Source organism: Hyperolius riggenbachi, chromosome 5 (genome assembly GCF_040937935.1).
Source record: "Hyperolius riggenbachi isolate aHypRig1 chromosome 5, aHypRig1.pri, whole genome shotgun sequence".
NCBI lineage: Eukaryota > Metazoa > Chordata > Amphibia > Anura > Hyperoliidae > Hyperolius > Hyperolius riggenbachi.
In genome coordinates this window covers 250,376,186-250,391,141 of record NC_090650.1, presented here as the reverse complement: position 1 = coordinate 250,391,141, position 14,956 = coordinate 250,376,186, and the positions used below count along the sequence as shown (strand labels likewise).

General features: G+C 43.2%; 1 protein-coding gene across 1 annotated transcript in view; it reads right to left on the bottom strand.

Moving 5' to 3' along the window:
• ZCCHC2 (zinc finger CCHC-type containing 2) overlaps positions 1-14,956 on the bottom strand; it is a 78,937-nt gene that overhangs the window by 33,263 nt on the left and 30,718 nt on the right. The window contains 5 exon segments of the mRNA XM_068236761.1: positions 784-794; positions 2,155-2,250; positions 4,756-4,865; positions 8,983-9,054; positions 13,874-13,950. Coding sequence (XP_068092862.1) covers positions 784-794; positions 2,155-2,250; positions 4,756-4,865; positions 8,983-9,054; positions 13,874-13,950 — 366 coding nt within the window.

The window sequence follows — 14,956 nt, the reverse complement described above, 5'->3', positions numbered from 1 at the left end:
TCATCTGCAGGGAACGTATATGCAGAATACAGAATTGCAGTACAATCCTGTGTAATTTATAGAAACACTAAGCCCAAATGTAATATTGTAGGATAATTTAATGAGCCAAGTCAGTTCTAACAGATAATAGTTACATGTTTACATTCAACTGACCCTGTGTAAACATATTTACAGTTCAGATAAAAATGAAAACACTTTATAAAAAGCACAAAGAAACCTAAAGAAACCCTTATGGACTGACGTCACAGCTCTGGCAGAGAACAAACTATAATACAGTAGAGTTTGCATGGGCGTATTATGGACCCTCCCCCAAAGCTGTCTAAGTGGAGTATTGCCATAATAACCCGATTTAGATTTACTCACAACGAAAAATCAGGGTGGGTAAGCTAAGGAATTAAATGCACGACCCTGGACCTCACTATAAATGGCTCAGATCACATAGGCTTCTAGCATGTACGTGCCACATTCCACAATGAATATGCAAAAACTCTTTATCAAGGAAAAAAAAAAAAAAAAGTAGCTTTTCATTAAAGTTTACTTAATACCCATCTGACTTACTTGCCTTTGAGAATAAGTTAGCAGGGTGGAGGTATTTATAGGTAAGAAAGACAAATACTGATATGGGATATCCAGATAGCTCTCATGGTGACCCAGAACCACTAGGAAAGTATACGGGAGTGTAAAGGATTTCTGAGGTGCATGTCCAGGCACAGTATGCCCTCGATCATGTGGGCACGGTCGCACGTGATGGGTTGGTGATCCTTCAGAGGCCGCCAGCATGACCCAGAAGAAGACTGGGGGTGCACATTAAACTGAATACTATGCACACTCAAACTGAATAATCTGCTGTGGCTTCTCCTTGATTGAACAGTCAGTGCTGTGACAGTGGCCAGCCTGAAGGAAGTGGTGTACTTCCCAGTCATGTCTGACAAAACAGAGGAGAGAGCAGCAAGAAAACGGCAAACTTTGGGAAGGAAACTTAGCTTCTAAAACCTTTCCATGAATCCTGGGTTCCATTAGGACAGCACATCAACTCTGTACAGCTTGGCAAGACAAGAGATGAAAAAGATGTAGAGAGTACATGAAAAAAAGCTTCTCACCAATCTGGCTACTGTGAAGGGGGCCGTACTGGAGAGGGGATTATACGTGAGTCAATCACTTTTTCCTGGTTTCTGAGGGAAAAGTGGGTACCTCGGCTTATATGTGAGTATAGTCAGTAATTGGGGCACCAGCAAAAGACGGAGACCAAATGACATTAAACCACAGTGCAATTAGGCTGCCAGCAATAGCTGGAAGCCGAATTGCATCTTACCTTCACTGTACAGCGCCTTGGAATGGGGAATAGTAATTAACGCTGCCGGGAGCAGTTTTTCGGATTCACCCTGCGCTCTAATTTCCCAGCCCCCTTTTGACACGTATGCCTAGCGACGGGGGCAGCACTTTGCTATGATAAGGCATGGTACATCTGTGTGAACCCCCCTCCGCCATTAGTACCGGCAAACGTCCTGTGCAATGCCTGAACATGCCAAAATCACTGGCTTTTCATGCATCAGGTCCCATATGGCTTAGAAGGGAGGGCTGAATATAAACATCTTGAAAAATACAAAAATGGGTATTTGGCATATGTATTTAAAAGTCCGTTATCCATCTTATGGCTGTAATTACCAACATGCAGTCTTGAGACACCTAATGGAAACCTGCTCCAGGGGTTCAAAAGGAGGTTCAGTCAGCGCATTGAGTACTAAGGGCATCTAGGGGGTAATGGACAACAACATGGGCAATCCATACATTTTTTTCAGAACTATCAATCCCTATATGATCAGCTTTTAAAAGAAAAAAGTTAACAGGTTTATGATTGCATATTAGTACGGGTGATATGCGAGTGGATTACACCCCCCCCCCCCCCAAAAAAAAATGATAACTGAAATGGGAATGTCTGCTAAACACACATCTTGTGCTAGTATTAGTGCTCTCTTCTGTCTTGGATTTAGTTTCATATTACCTGTTGCTACATTAAAAACACTGAGACTTCACATGTTCAGTGTACTAGTCATCAATTCCAAAACAGATCATCTCCTGGGACTGGCAGAGCAAAGAGAAGATACACTAACTACTTCACATTTCTAAACAAACATCTGTTATTGCTTTATTTACTTACTGGGATGGTCAGATTCAGCGAGGACATTATGGAAGAATTTGTACACCCTTTGATTTTGTAGAAGAGCCTGGGACGGAGACGAAAATATTCGCCTGAAACAAACAACCGCAATTATTTTTTGAGAAAAGTAACATTAGCTAGATTTAAAGTGGACTTAAATACTAGTAGCTATAAAAGTTCCATTTTGACTTGCACTATTATACTGAAGAGGTGTATAGCTCTATCAACAAGCAGTAATAAATACAGTATACCGCAACTTCCCCATTATCCAGAATTCAGACCTCTTTTGGGAGGCTTTCTGAGGGTACTGGCAGGCTTTCATATACTTACTGAGCCTCCAGTGATGGCTAGCAGTCTCCCTTTATATGCCAGCGGGCTGCTAGCAGCTTCAGGCATATATGTACGGAAGATGGAGTGTCACATGACCCGATGCGGGTCAGGCTGACACTCTGGCTTCCGTGCATTGGGGAAGCCGGAAAGCCACTCCAAGCCGCAGTGAGATAGAAGGAGACTGCCAGACATCGCTGGAGCCTGGATAAGTATTTCAGAGGGGAGGTGTGTGCTATTTCGGCCGGCTCAAGCAACCGGCAAACACATGTATCTGCCATTAGGCAATCGCCGCCGGTGCTGGATAGCGGGGACTTTGCTGTAAAAGCAACAAGATTAAAATAATGCAACTAAATTTAGAACACTAACCCATACATGAGTGAAGTGAAACACAGCAGAAGTGATGAAAGAGACAAAAATGGTATGGTTGTGAAAAGGGGGGGGGGGGGGGGGGGGGAGCTAGTGCAATATATGAAGGTTACACAACTGGTGGAAGGGGGCAGAGTGTTTTGGGGTAGGTAAAGGTCAGAAGATGAAAAACATGAGTGGTGGGGGAATAGGTGGGAGTCGGGAGAGGTAGCTGTGGTGGAATGACAGATGACAAGTGTGTAGGTAGGCAATGTGGGTGTCAGAAAATGTGACTCCTTAGGGAAACAGTTGGGTTACGATATACAATGTTTTTAATAGATAAGACATTATATATCCAATCCATTTAAAATAACGGCATTTAAAGTGAAACTTATGTGAAAATAAATGGACGACAAATAATTGTATCTATCCTACTTCTAAAAAAGGACTTTTAGATATCACATAGTTTTATGTTCTGTTTAAAGCCCAATCTACACAATACGATTACGATTCTATTTACGATCCAATTAAATCCGACATGTCCGATCGGGATTCGATTCAATTCGCCATTGCAAAACAATGGCAAATTGAATCGAATCCCGATTGGACATGTCGGATTTAATCGTATCGTAAATAGAATCGTAATCGAATTACACAAAGAATCATATCGTGTAGATGGTGCTTAAAACAAAAAAAACTAAAAAAAAAAAAAAAAAAAAAAAGGTAGATTTATGGTTTTGTCTCAGCTCAATGAAACTGTCTGTCCCCTATCTCTGAATCCTAAAATATGTGGACTATTGACCTTTTTTATCTATCCCCCACTCTCAGAAGTCCATTTCTCTGCCAGGAAAGCTGTAATTCCTTATCAGTGAAGGAGGTTATAGTCTCACTAGGTCCCAACTGGAGAAAATCAGGCATGTATACAGAGGATTGTGACCCCCAACCCGCAAGTGATCCGTCGGTTGCATCAACTCACCCTCACCCTCCCACGATGGCTGATCCCATTGTGAAAGCCGCTACCCTGCCTGCCTGGGAGCACACCGAGGGACCTAAGACTACGTCGAGCTGAAAAAAGCCCCAGGTAAGTAAAAGCCAACTTTTTCCTTCGTCTCAGGTTCACTTTAAAATGTTAAAGGACCATTTAAGCGAGAGGGATATGGAGACTGCCATATTTATTTCCTTTTAAGCAATACCAGTTGCCTGGTTATCCTGCTGATTCTCTGCTTCTAATACTTTTAGCCATAGACCCTGAACAAGCATGCAGCAGATCAGGTGTCTCTGACATTGTCAGATCTGACAAGATTAGCAGCATGCTTGTTTCTGGTGTTATTCAGACACTACTGCAGCCAAATAGATCTGCCAGGCAACCGGTACGGTTTAAAAAAAAAAGCCATCCTCCATATTCGTCTCACTTCAGTTGTACTTTAAGGTAGTAAATTAATTAGGCTTTTTTTGTATATTAGTCATTTAGTTTTTTAAGATAGACTATAATCCTGCCTCTCTTCCAGACTGTATCCTACCAAATAAAAGCCTTGGGACCTCTGCCCATAAACTGCATCCGTATCAGGCACAGACGTGGACGTGTGATGACTGACATGGTCGTGCGCAGACGCTGCTTCTAGCACCTGTTTTCGAAACGGGCCTAATTGCCTAGTGAGGCTAATAAAGCCATAAAGTTTGAATTTGGTGAAAAATGCAACTGTCAACAAGATGTTCACAGCGGGGTCTGGAATAGTGTATAAACTACATTAGTGGACATGCTTACCATGGACATTTGGTCACTATGGATTTATATTTACTAAGCAGCAGTAAAACAACAACAATGCAGAGCTAGTCCAGAAAACCCGTAGGTGCCTCAAACAAAACAAATAAAAGAAACACAAAAAAGGGGGGGGCGATGTAAAATATGAAGACAAACTTACCGCACTATGGGTTCCAGGTCTGAATACTGATGGTCCTCTTTCCTTTTCCCCAGCTGTAAGGCATCTATTATAGTCTTATCAATGTGTTCATTGGCTAACTCCTTTGGAAGCTGTTCAAAATATTACAGAAAATTATGAATATATTTATGATGCTATTAGAAACTGACATAATGCAAATTTAGTACCCAGCTTGTTAGAGGACAAATAACGCAAACAATTGAAGAAACGCACACAGAAGTGAGATTTTTCATAGAAAGAAGAAAAGGCCTGAGAGTGCACAGATATGCATAGAAGAGGGAAGAGCCAAGGCAAAGCCAAAACATGATTTTTGTGTTAACATGCCAAATAGTATTCTGTTCTCTGTTAACAGTTACCAGACCGAACTCGCAATCAGTACCGTCATCAACATCTAGTCGGCAAAACTGACAGGACTCAGCAAATACCCATTCTCAAGAACTGGATAGGTATAACAAAGAACTGTGTTGCACTAGCACAAGAATTGATCTACTTTATACACTATAAACACAGTAGCCAATTTAGACTGCTGAGGGAAGAAAAGTGCTTTCAATGGCCTGCAACAAACATGTTTTGCTGCAGCTTATTAGTCTGGTCGCAGAATTGTACCAGCGTGGATAAGGCCTATTTCACACAAATGGCTTAGTCAGGTTTTAGCATGACTCATCCAGTTACTAAGAAACTGAGAACCAAACAACTAGCATACACCACCTAATATGTAACCAAATAAGTGTGTCTACATGAGCACTTATTCTGTGGCAATATGGTGTTTGTCAACTGCGCAACTCATGCACAGTCGATCCCCCCCAATTTTTTTTTTAAGGCAGCACATGTGCCAGTGAATCAGGTTAACAGCTTAAATATACTGCAGGGTGTCTACCAAATACATGTTTTTTGGTTACCAAGTGGTTGATAGGCATTTGGTAAGAAAGGCTTTTACAGGAAATAGTCTCACATTTTTCCCTGTGAAGCAAGGAAGTGATTCAATTGACCTTGACCCAGAACTGCTTTTTAACTGTCAGAACACCGTGGAGTGCATCCAACAAGTGTTTGGCAAATACTGACACATGCCTACAGAGCACTACAAAATCATGGGCAGGCAGTTTACACAGCTGTGTGCAGAAGCTGCACTGGTTTAAAGAGACACTGAAGCGGAAACAAATTATGATATAATGAATTGGTTGTGTAGTACGGATAATTAATAGAACATTAGTAGCAAAGAAAATATTCTCATATTTTTATTTTCAGTTACTGTATATACTCACGTATAAGCCTCATTTTTCAGCATAAAAAATGTGCTGAAAAGTTACCCCTTTGGCTTATATGCGAGTGAGTGGAGCAAAACAGATGGCGGAGTAGGTTTTTATAATGGCAGAGGAGCGTAAGGATTGTACACTAGTGATCCTGCTCTTACAAGCTTGCGCCCTGCTGTGTCCGTGCTCCTCAGCCCCTGCAACATGATCTGCAGAGTGCGCTGCTTAAGACTACCTGTGTCCCCTGGCCTGTGGAGCGTAGCGTGAAAGCAACATGTCAGCGGTGCAATGGTCGGGGATTCTCCCTGTGTGGAGATCACTGTGTCTCATATCTATGATGCTATCTAGTGGCTTCTTCAGACACAGCTGTATGATCCTGGGACACATCTGGCTATGGTGAGGGGGCTGACTTGAACTGGGTGCACATCTGTCTGCTAGGGAGGGGGCTATGCTGGCGGAGTGGACTTATACACGAGTCAATCACTTTTTCCTGGTTTCTGAGGGAAAAGTGGGTACCTCGGCTTGTACACGAGTATATAAAGGTATATAGTTTTTTTTTTATAACATTGCATCATTTTCTTATATTTGCAGTTTACACACTACTCAGCATTCTCAATTATTTTACAGAGCAGACTAGTAAACTCTTGAACCCTTCTCTGCAGAGAAAAAGAAAATATATTGACAGACACCTGACAACTGGAAACATTGACTTGTGTCTCTGCTCCTAATGCTTTATTTCTTAGCTGTACTACATATACAAATCATTAGATCATACTTTTTTTTCGCTTTTAGTGTCTCAGGTGATCAGCTGAAGTGGTTGATGGGGACTAACAACACTTCCATAGTGTGAGTGAGTACCAGGTGCAGTCATCAGCCAATCCAGCCATGCCATCAAAGCAGATCAAGAATGTCAATAACACGAAATACCATTATTTAAAATGGGCCCATAGTAAGACAGATAGGGAGGCTGCCATATTTATTTATTTTTAAACAATGCAAAAGGTCTTCGTAGTCCTGCTGATTGAGAAGTATCCGAGTCACAAACCTGAAACAAGCATGCAGCCACTGTAGTCAGACTTAGATAAAGTATCTGATCTGCATACATGTGCTGATTCAGTGGTTTAAAGCATCAGAATCAAAGGATTAGCAGGACAGCCAGATAATTCACATTGTTAAAAAGGGGGGGGGGGGGGGGGAAATGTCAGACTCCCATTTCTTAATTCAGGATGAAACAAAGTTGTAAGTTTGTGGTTAAAATTGTAATACCATTGGCTATTGTGAGATTGCAGTGTTTCCGGAGGAGCTATCCTTAAATTCATCCTTGCATGTACAAGAAACAATTATTTAAAATAATCCTCCAGACCCCCAGTGTCTGCTCCGCCTATGGACAAGGTGGGAAGCGGGTGCAGCAGACCGTATTTTTTGAACCATAAGACGCACTTTTTCTCCCCCAAAATGGGGGGGAGATATGTGCCTGCGTCTTATGGTCCAAATGTTACCCAGCACCAGGTGTCCTTCCACTGGAAATCCCCGCGGTAATGTGCCCCCCCCCCCCCCCCGCATCCCGCCCCCCTTGTCGTCCTCTATTCTGTCCCTGTGATTGTTCCATCCCTCTGTCCTCATCTATTTTGTCCCTGCTGCTGTCCCGACCCCCTCTGACTCTATGTCCTGTGTGGAGTGTGCAAGTGGCTCACTGCTGCAGCCTAGTGGTGGTGAGCGGTGAGCCTCCAGGGAAAAGCGTGGTTGTTCGTGCACGCCGAGGACATATCCATCCCTTCACTTCTGATGTAAAAGATCCGGGCTTACCGCTGCAGGCTAGGGATGATCAGCGGTAAGCCTATGGGGAAAAGCCGCGTGGGTGTCTGTGCACGCTGCCTAATGTTTTTCTACCGTCACTTCCGCCTTGATGTAAGCGGAAGTGATGGTAGAAAACATTAGGCAGCGTGCACGGACACCCACGCGGCTTTTCCCCATAGGCTTACCGCTGATCATCTTTAGCCTGCAGCGGTAAGCCCGGATCTTTTACGTCAGCAGAAGGGATGGATATGTCCACAGCGTGCACGGACACCCACGCGGCTTTTCCCTGGAGGCTGACCATCACTAGGCTGCAGCGGTAAGCCACTTGCACACTCCACACAGGACATAGAGTCAGAGGGGGTCGGGATAGTCAGGGACAAAATAGATGAGGACAGAGGGATGGGACACAAGGGACAAGATAGATGAGGACAGGGGGAAATGGGCACAGAATAGAGGAGGTCAGGACAGCAGCAGGATACATGGGGTCAAGATAGAAGAGGACAGGGGGGTAGGACACAGGGACAAGATAGAGGAGGACAGGACAGCTGCAGAACACAGGGGACATGATAGAGGAGGATGGGATGGGGCAGCAGCGTGGACACAGGGGGATAAACAAGAACATAAGGGGGACAGAGGATGACACAAGGAAGACACTAAAGGTACAAATGGGGCACAGGAACACAAGAGGTATATTGGGAAACATAATTGGGGAGGGGAGAAGATCCACAAGACGCCCTTGTACCATAGATGCACCATGTTTAGTATTTTTTTTTCCCCCTGGTTTTTGTTCTCTAAACCCAGGTGCGTCTTATGGTCCGAAAAATATGGTAAATGCCATTTTTGTTAACTGCCTTCAAATATATAGTCATCCTTCAAATATCTGTTAATCAGCAAAACAGCCATAAAATAAAACAAGACAAGACACAGAACATTTAAATCAGGCTTTTCTCCTGTCAGACTCAAAGCTGCAGCCACTAGGACGCGCTCTATAGGCAGTAGCAGTGTTAGGGAGTCTTGCCCAAGGTCTCCTACTGAATAGGTGCAGGCTTACTGAACAGGAAGAGCTGAGATTCGAACCCTGATATCCTGTGTCAGAGGCAGTGCCCTTATCCAGTACACTATCCAGCCACTGATTACAAACTTGAAAGGGACAAAATCATACCGTCAACAGAAACTCCACCAATTCTAGATAAGACTTTGTCACAGATGTTTTGGATTTATCGGACCAAGTCACCTAAAACAAGAGGAAAAGAGAAATGACTAAGATGCAGAAGTTTTTTTTTTTCTACACTTAGGGCTAGTTCACACTAGAGCTTTTCTAAGTGCTTTGTGATTTTAAAAGCTCTTGCTAATGTAATGCTATGTGTGTGTTCTCACCTGAGCGATGTGTTTTTATAAAGATCCCCCATAGCATTGCATTAACAAGACTGCATGTAAAAGACAGCTTCAGGTGAGTTTAATCTGTCTGGAAGCAATTACTAACATGCCCTGGATGGGATACGGAGTGGAGCCTTCCTGCTGGTCCTCTCCATCCCTTTTCCATAGGACAGTACATGCTGCTCAGCTGAGCCAAATGTCACAGGACGATTAGCAGACCATCACCCAGAAGGACGGTGTCAGACAACTCAATCTTATGTCTGAAGCATTAGTGGAAATCCTCCAAAAAGGTACAACTGTTTTTGCAGTTTAAAGAAAGACCTGACACAAAATGCTAATACCCATTACATATAGTGCTTATAAATGTTTTACACCAAAATCAGTCTAACTACTGTATATGGTTTCTGTTATAATTTAAGTAGGCCTCAGTTATTTGGACTGAGTTAGTCAAAAAGGCTTGGAGTGCAGATCGACCATTTAAGGGGATTTTCTCTGAGAGAGAAAATCTGCAGTTCTGTCAGCAGAACATACCAAGAAGCTGTTCTAGTACAAGGCCGCCGGTCTCCCTGACCTGCGCATGTACCGCCACTAGAACAATAAACATCAGCCATGTTATGTAAATATCCACATTCCTGCATATAGGTCAGAAGCCTCATTGATTATTAATCAAGTAGGTGTGTATGATGACACCACGAGTGGGTCCACCAATAGTCTGATCTAGGGGGTGGCGAAGATGATGTCATATTTAACTATTTCCTAGTCAGTATTAAAGGCTGAGGGAGCTATGGGAGCTCATTCTGCTCTTTACTTTCGCAATAGCTCGCAAGGCTGACTGGGACCTCTAATGCTGGGAATACACGGTTCGTTTTTGCCTTCGTTTAAACCTTCGTTTCGATTGTGCCTTTTGTCCTTTTCGATCCCGAAATAATCGGTCATACGGTTAATATCACCACCCACGGTTTCGTTTTTTTTTTCGATTCTGATGGTTTCGTTTTTCCAATGATCGAAGGCTGCAAAGAAACGAAAATCCCTTTTTACAGGGACGGACTAGCATAAACGAATATATAATCGATCTGAACAGCCATCAAGCCTACCAATGGCTCGATTAGATGGATAAAGAGAGATAATATCAAACATGTTCGATCACTAGTCGTTCGTTTTTGGGGTCTATTAATCGAAACTATAATGAGATTATGACTATTTTCACATACGTTTTCAACACTCGATTCGTTTACCGAACGAATCGAAGGTTTAAACGAAGGCAAAAACGAACCGTGTATTCCCAGCATAAGTATGTGCTTCCTTTCTGTAATCTGATATAATGTCTGCTGTACATAGGTAGTCTAGATGTAACATAGAGTAGATACAAGAAGACCTGGGTACCTTCAGCAGGAAGGTACTCACGCAGCTGTAACGCAACATGGAAGTCTGCTTTGCCAGGAGATGATAAACTGTATCTATCTGTATTTCTGTTACTTGAATAAATAACGTAAACATTGAAGAAGCCTGAGGAAGTCTATCTCCTACTTGCTGTGTGGAGAGTCAAGTGATCTCACAGTCTGTGAGACGTAACTGTAAGAAGTTACTGGTGTCGAAGCAAGGTGATATAGAAGCAGGTTCTAACAGTTTCTGGGTGTGATGCTCAAACTCAAGCTATACTGTATAAGTATAGAAAAAAGGTGAAGCGCTCAACAGCAGATCCACGTATCTGAAACAGTGTGGCTAATAATTAGCAATAGTCTCTCTATAACCATATATCACAACAGAACTATCTCATTCCATACAATAGTACAGTACTATAGGATATAAATGCACAGCATTAGTAAAAGGAGAGATCATCAACCTGCGAAGAGAAGCACAATATATTTTACATAACAAAAAGTCCTGAAAGTCCACCTAGACCAGGAGAAAAAAAAACTCCAATGAAATTAATGGTTTGCACTATATCCACACAAACAGTCCCATACACATCATAGAGTCCATAATCATTCTGCTGGATTCTTGATCCCATTTTCTGTTTCAATCACTCTAATAGATCAGCTGAAATACTCTTACCATCAGATATGGCTGATTGTATCGCAGATCAGCAGACAGGGCAATAAATGTACCTGTAGTTCCTTGGACTCAAAACACCTTTCTCCCTAGGTAGTACTCAGAAAGACAGGGACAACATAGCGTAATCCAATTTCAGAAGAAACACCATGCCACCATTAGTGCTCCCAGCGTGACTTCAAACATGTGCAACACCACAGTGGTATATGGAAGAAATGCATGCTCACCGATTACACTGGCTGATCCTGTGTCGACCAGCTATAATCGCTTGCTTGTATAATAAATCCTCAGAGAACAGCCAGACCTTTAAAACTCAAGAGACAAAAGCTCTCATAGCATAATTCCGTTTTTAATATTAAAATAACACAAAGTATTGCAGTCACATGTATTCATAAAATCAATGCGCATATAAAAGATTTTAGGACGTCCTCACCGCCGCCTTGTGCATTCAGCGTCTCCATACTCTGCGTCTGAGGCCCCGCCCCTACCGGTTTCGTCATATGACGCATCAGGGGCCCCTGATGAGTCATGACGAAACCGGTAGGGCGGGGCCTCAGGTGCGGAGTGTGGAGACGCTGAATGCACAAGGTGGCGGTGAGGACGTCCTAAAAACTTTTATATGCGCATTGATTTTATGAATACATGTGACTGCAATACTTTGTGTTATTTTAATATTAAAAACGGAATGGTGCTCAAGGTGTGATAGTAGTAAGGCGTACTGTAGAGGAGCGCACAAGCCACTTATTTGTATTATACTGTATAAGTAATGCACATGGAACAATAATAAAGAACAGGACTTTTAGAACATAGGACGGGCTCTTCTGCGCTCCAAGGCCCGGAACTTCTGCGTCCCACGCCGGCGCTCTGACGTCATCGGACGTCCTCCGTGCTCTACTGCGCATGCGCAGTAGTTCTGCGCATGCGCAGTAGAGCCCGGAGGACGTCCGATGACGTCAGAGCGCCGGCGTGGGACGCAGAAGTTCCGGGCCTTGGAGCGCAGAAGAGCCCGACCTGGCAGCCGGCCTGGCCAGGTCGGGCGCGCCACCGGAGACCACCGGGAGCCTGCGGAGCGGCGGCGAGGGCACCTCCTGCCTGCCACGGGCTGGAGGAAGCCCCAGGTAAGTGGAATTTGATTTTTCTTTTTTACCCACCCTCCCTGAACCTTCCCTTTAACTAAAGGTGGGTACACACATCAGATAAAAGTCTTTGGAAAATGAAAGATCACAGACCAATTTTACCCCCTTCCATGTAATATGAGAGAGCCATACTCTACACAGTCTATTCTATTAAGCTGAACTCCCCATCAGATAAAAATCTTTGCAAGATGCTGCACACACAGATGTTGTACACATGCAAAAGATCAGTTCCTGCAAAAGATCAGTTCCTGAAAAATGCATTCACAGTCTATGATATCTGCAGATCTCATACACACCTTGTTTAACGGACATTCATCTGCAGATCAGACATCATCTGCAGATCTGAAGATCCATCCTGGTGGATCTGATCTGCAGATGAATGTCAGTTAAACAAAGTGTGTATAAGATCTGCAGATATAGACTATAGCTACATCTACACGTGCAGATGACGTGCCGATGTTACTTATCAATCGAGCCGCTGATGCGGCTTGATTGATAAGATCCGACAGGTCGGATCTTGCCACCGCCGATTCCCTGCAAGGAGACAATGGCAGGGAATCGAGCGGAAGATAAGCGGCGCCGGCAGGGAATCGAATCCAGTGCACGTGTGGGCGAGCGGGGACATGGCGGGTACGCGCGAGGATGCGGTAGAGGCGATCTGGCAGCTAATCGAGCCGCTGGATCGCCTCGTGTAGATGAGGCTTAGGAATGGATTTTGTAGGAATGGATCTTTTGCAGGAACTGATCTTTTGCAGATATTGATCTTTTGCATGTGTACAGCATCTGTGTGTATATAGCATCTTGCAAAGATTTTTATCCGATGGGGAGTTCAGCTCAATAGAATAGACTGTGTAGAGTATGGCTCTCATATTACATGGAAGGGGTAAAATTGGTCTGAGCGCTTTCATTTTCCAAAGACTTATCTGATGTGTGTACCCACCTTTAAGATCTATGTTTTGCATTCAGCTGGGTCTATTCTGTGATTGGGACTAGTCCTCGTGTGTATCCAGGCAGCTTTGGTCCCATGTGCATTGAACAGTTACTTCTTCCACTGGCAAGGTGCAAGTTGCACTATTCAGTTGGATGGATTTGTATGTAGTTGTGCAGTCTGGGTAGCATCAATACTTCAAAGTGTGGACTGCAATCTCACTGTTACCTTCCAGTGTGCGCTGGGACTCATATCTCTGAGTATTCCCACGGCCGCAAGCAATCTATGCCTGCGCAGAACTCTCCCGAGCAACGGGAGCATGAGTGCTGCTGGGCTGCGCATGCGCAGTACTCCCTGACTGGCAGAATTACTGGACCACCTAGCGGAGGATCCAGGCAGCCTGGGAAGACATTGAAGTATCAATCAGTCTGAAGGGGGCTGGAGGAATCCCCAGGTATGTATAATTCTTATTTTTATGGTCTCAGGTTTCCTTTAATAAATAAGGCCCTTAAGTTTAAAGAAAAGAATAAGTGGGAAAACACTATAAGCCATCAACTTACCTCAAAAGTGTATTCAGAGTTCTTGTCAGCTCTCCTCCGTTGAATGTGTTTAAAATTGATGTTCTCAATATGAACTGCTGTAAACAGAAGAGAACAGTAAAAATGATTACTGATCTCTATTACCATTCTGGCTACTGAGTGAAGAAGAAAAAAAAAAAAAAAAAAACGCCCAAATAGGCCTTCGGCCATTTCAAATTTCAAGCACTGGAGCTACAATTTACAGGAGTCTGCCACTTTCTGTCAAGTACATAATCTACAGGGTGGGCCATTTATATGGATACACCTTAATAAAATGGGAATGGTTGGGAATATTAACTTCCTCTTTGTAGCACATTAGTATATGTGAGGGGGGAAAACTTTTCAAGAAGGGTGGTGACCATGGCGGCCATTTTGAAGTTGGCCATTTTGAATCCAACTTTTGTTTTTTCAATAGGAAGAGGGTCATATGACATCAAACTTATTGGGAATTTCACAATAAAAAACAATGGTGTGCTTGGTTTTAACCTAACTTTATTCTTTCATGAGTTATTTACAAGTTTCTGACCACTTATAAAATGTGTTCAATGTGCTGCCCATTGTGTTGGATTGTCAATGCAACCCTTCTCCCACTCTTCACACACTGATCGCAACACCGCAGGAAAAATGCTAGCGCGCTTCAAAATGGCCACCATGGTCACCACCCATCTTGAAAAGTCCCATCCCCCCCCCCCCCCCCTCACATATACTAATGTGCCACAAACAGGAAGTTAATATCACCAACAATTCCCATTTTATTAAGATGTATCCATATACAGTGATGTGAAAAACTATTTGCCCCCTTCCTGATTTCTTATTCTTTTGCATGTTTGTCACACTTAAATGTTTCTGCTCATCAAAAACCGTTAACTATTAGTCAAAGATAACATAATTGAACACAAAATGCAGTTTTAAATGATGGTTTTTATTATTTAGTGAGAAAAAAAAATCCAAATCTACATGGCCCTGTGTGAAAAAGTGATTGCCCCCCTTGTTAAAAAAATAACTGGTTTATCACACCTGAGTTCAATTTCTGTAGTCACCCCCAGGCCTGATTACTGCCACACC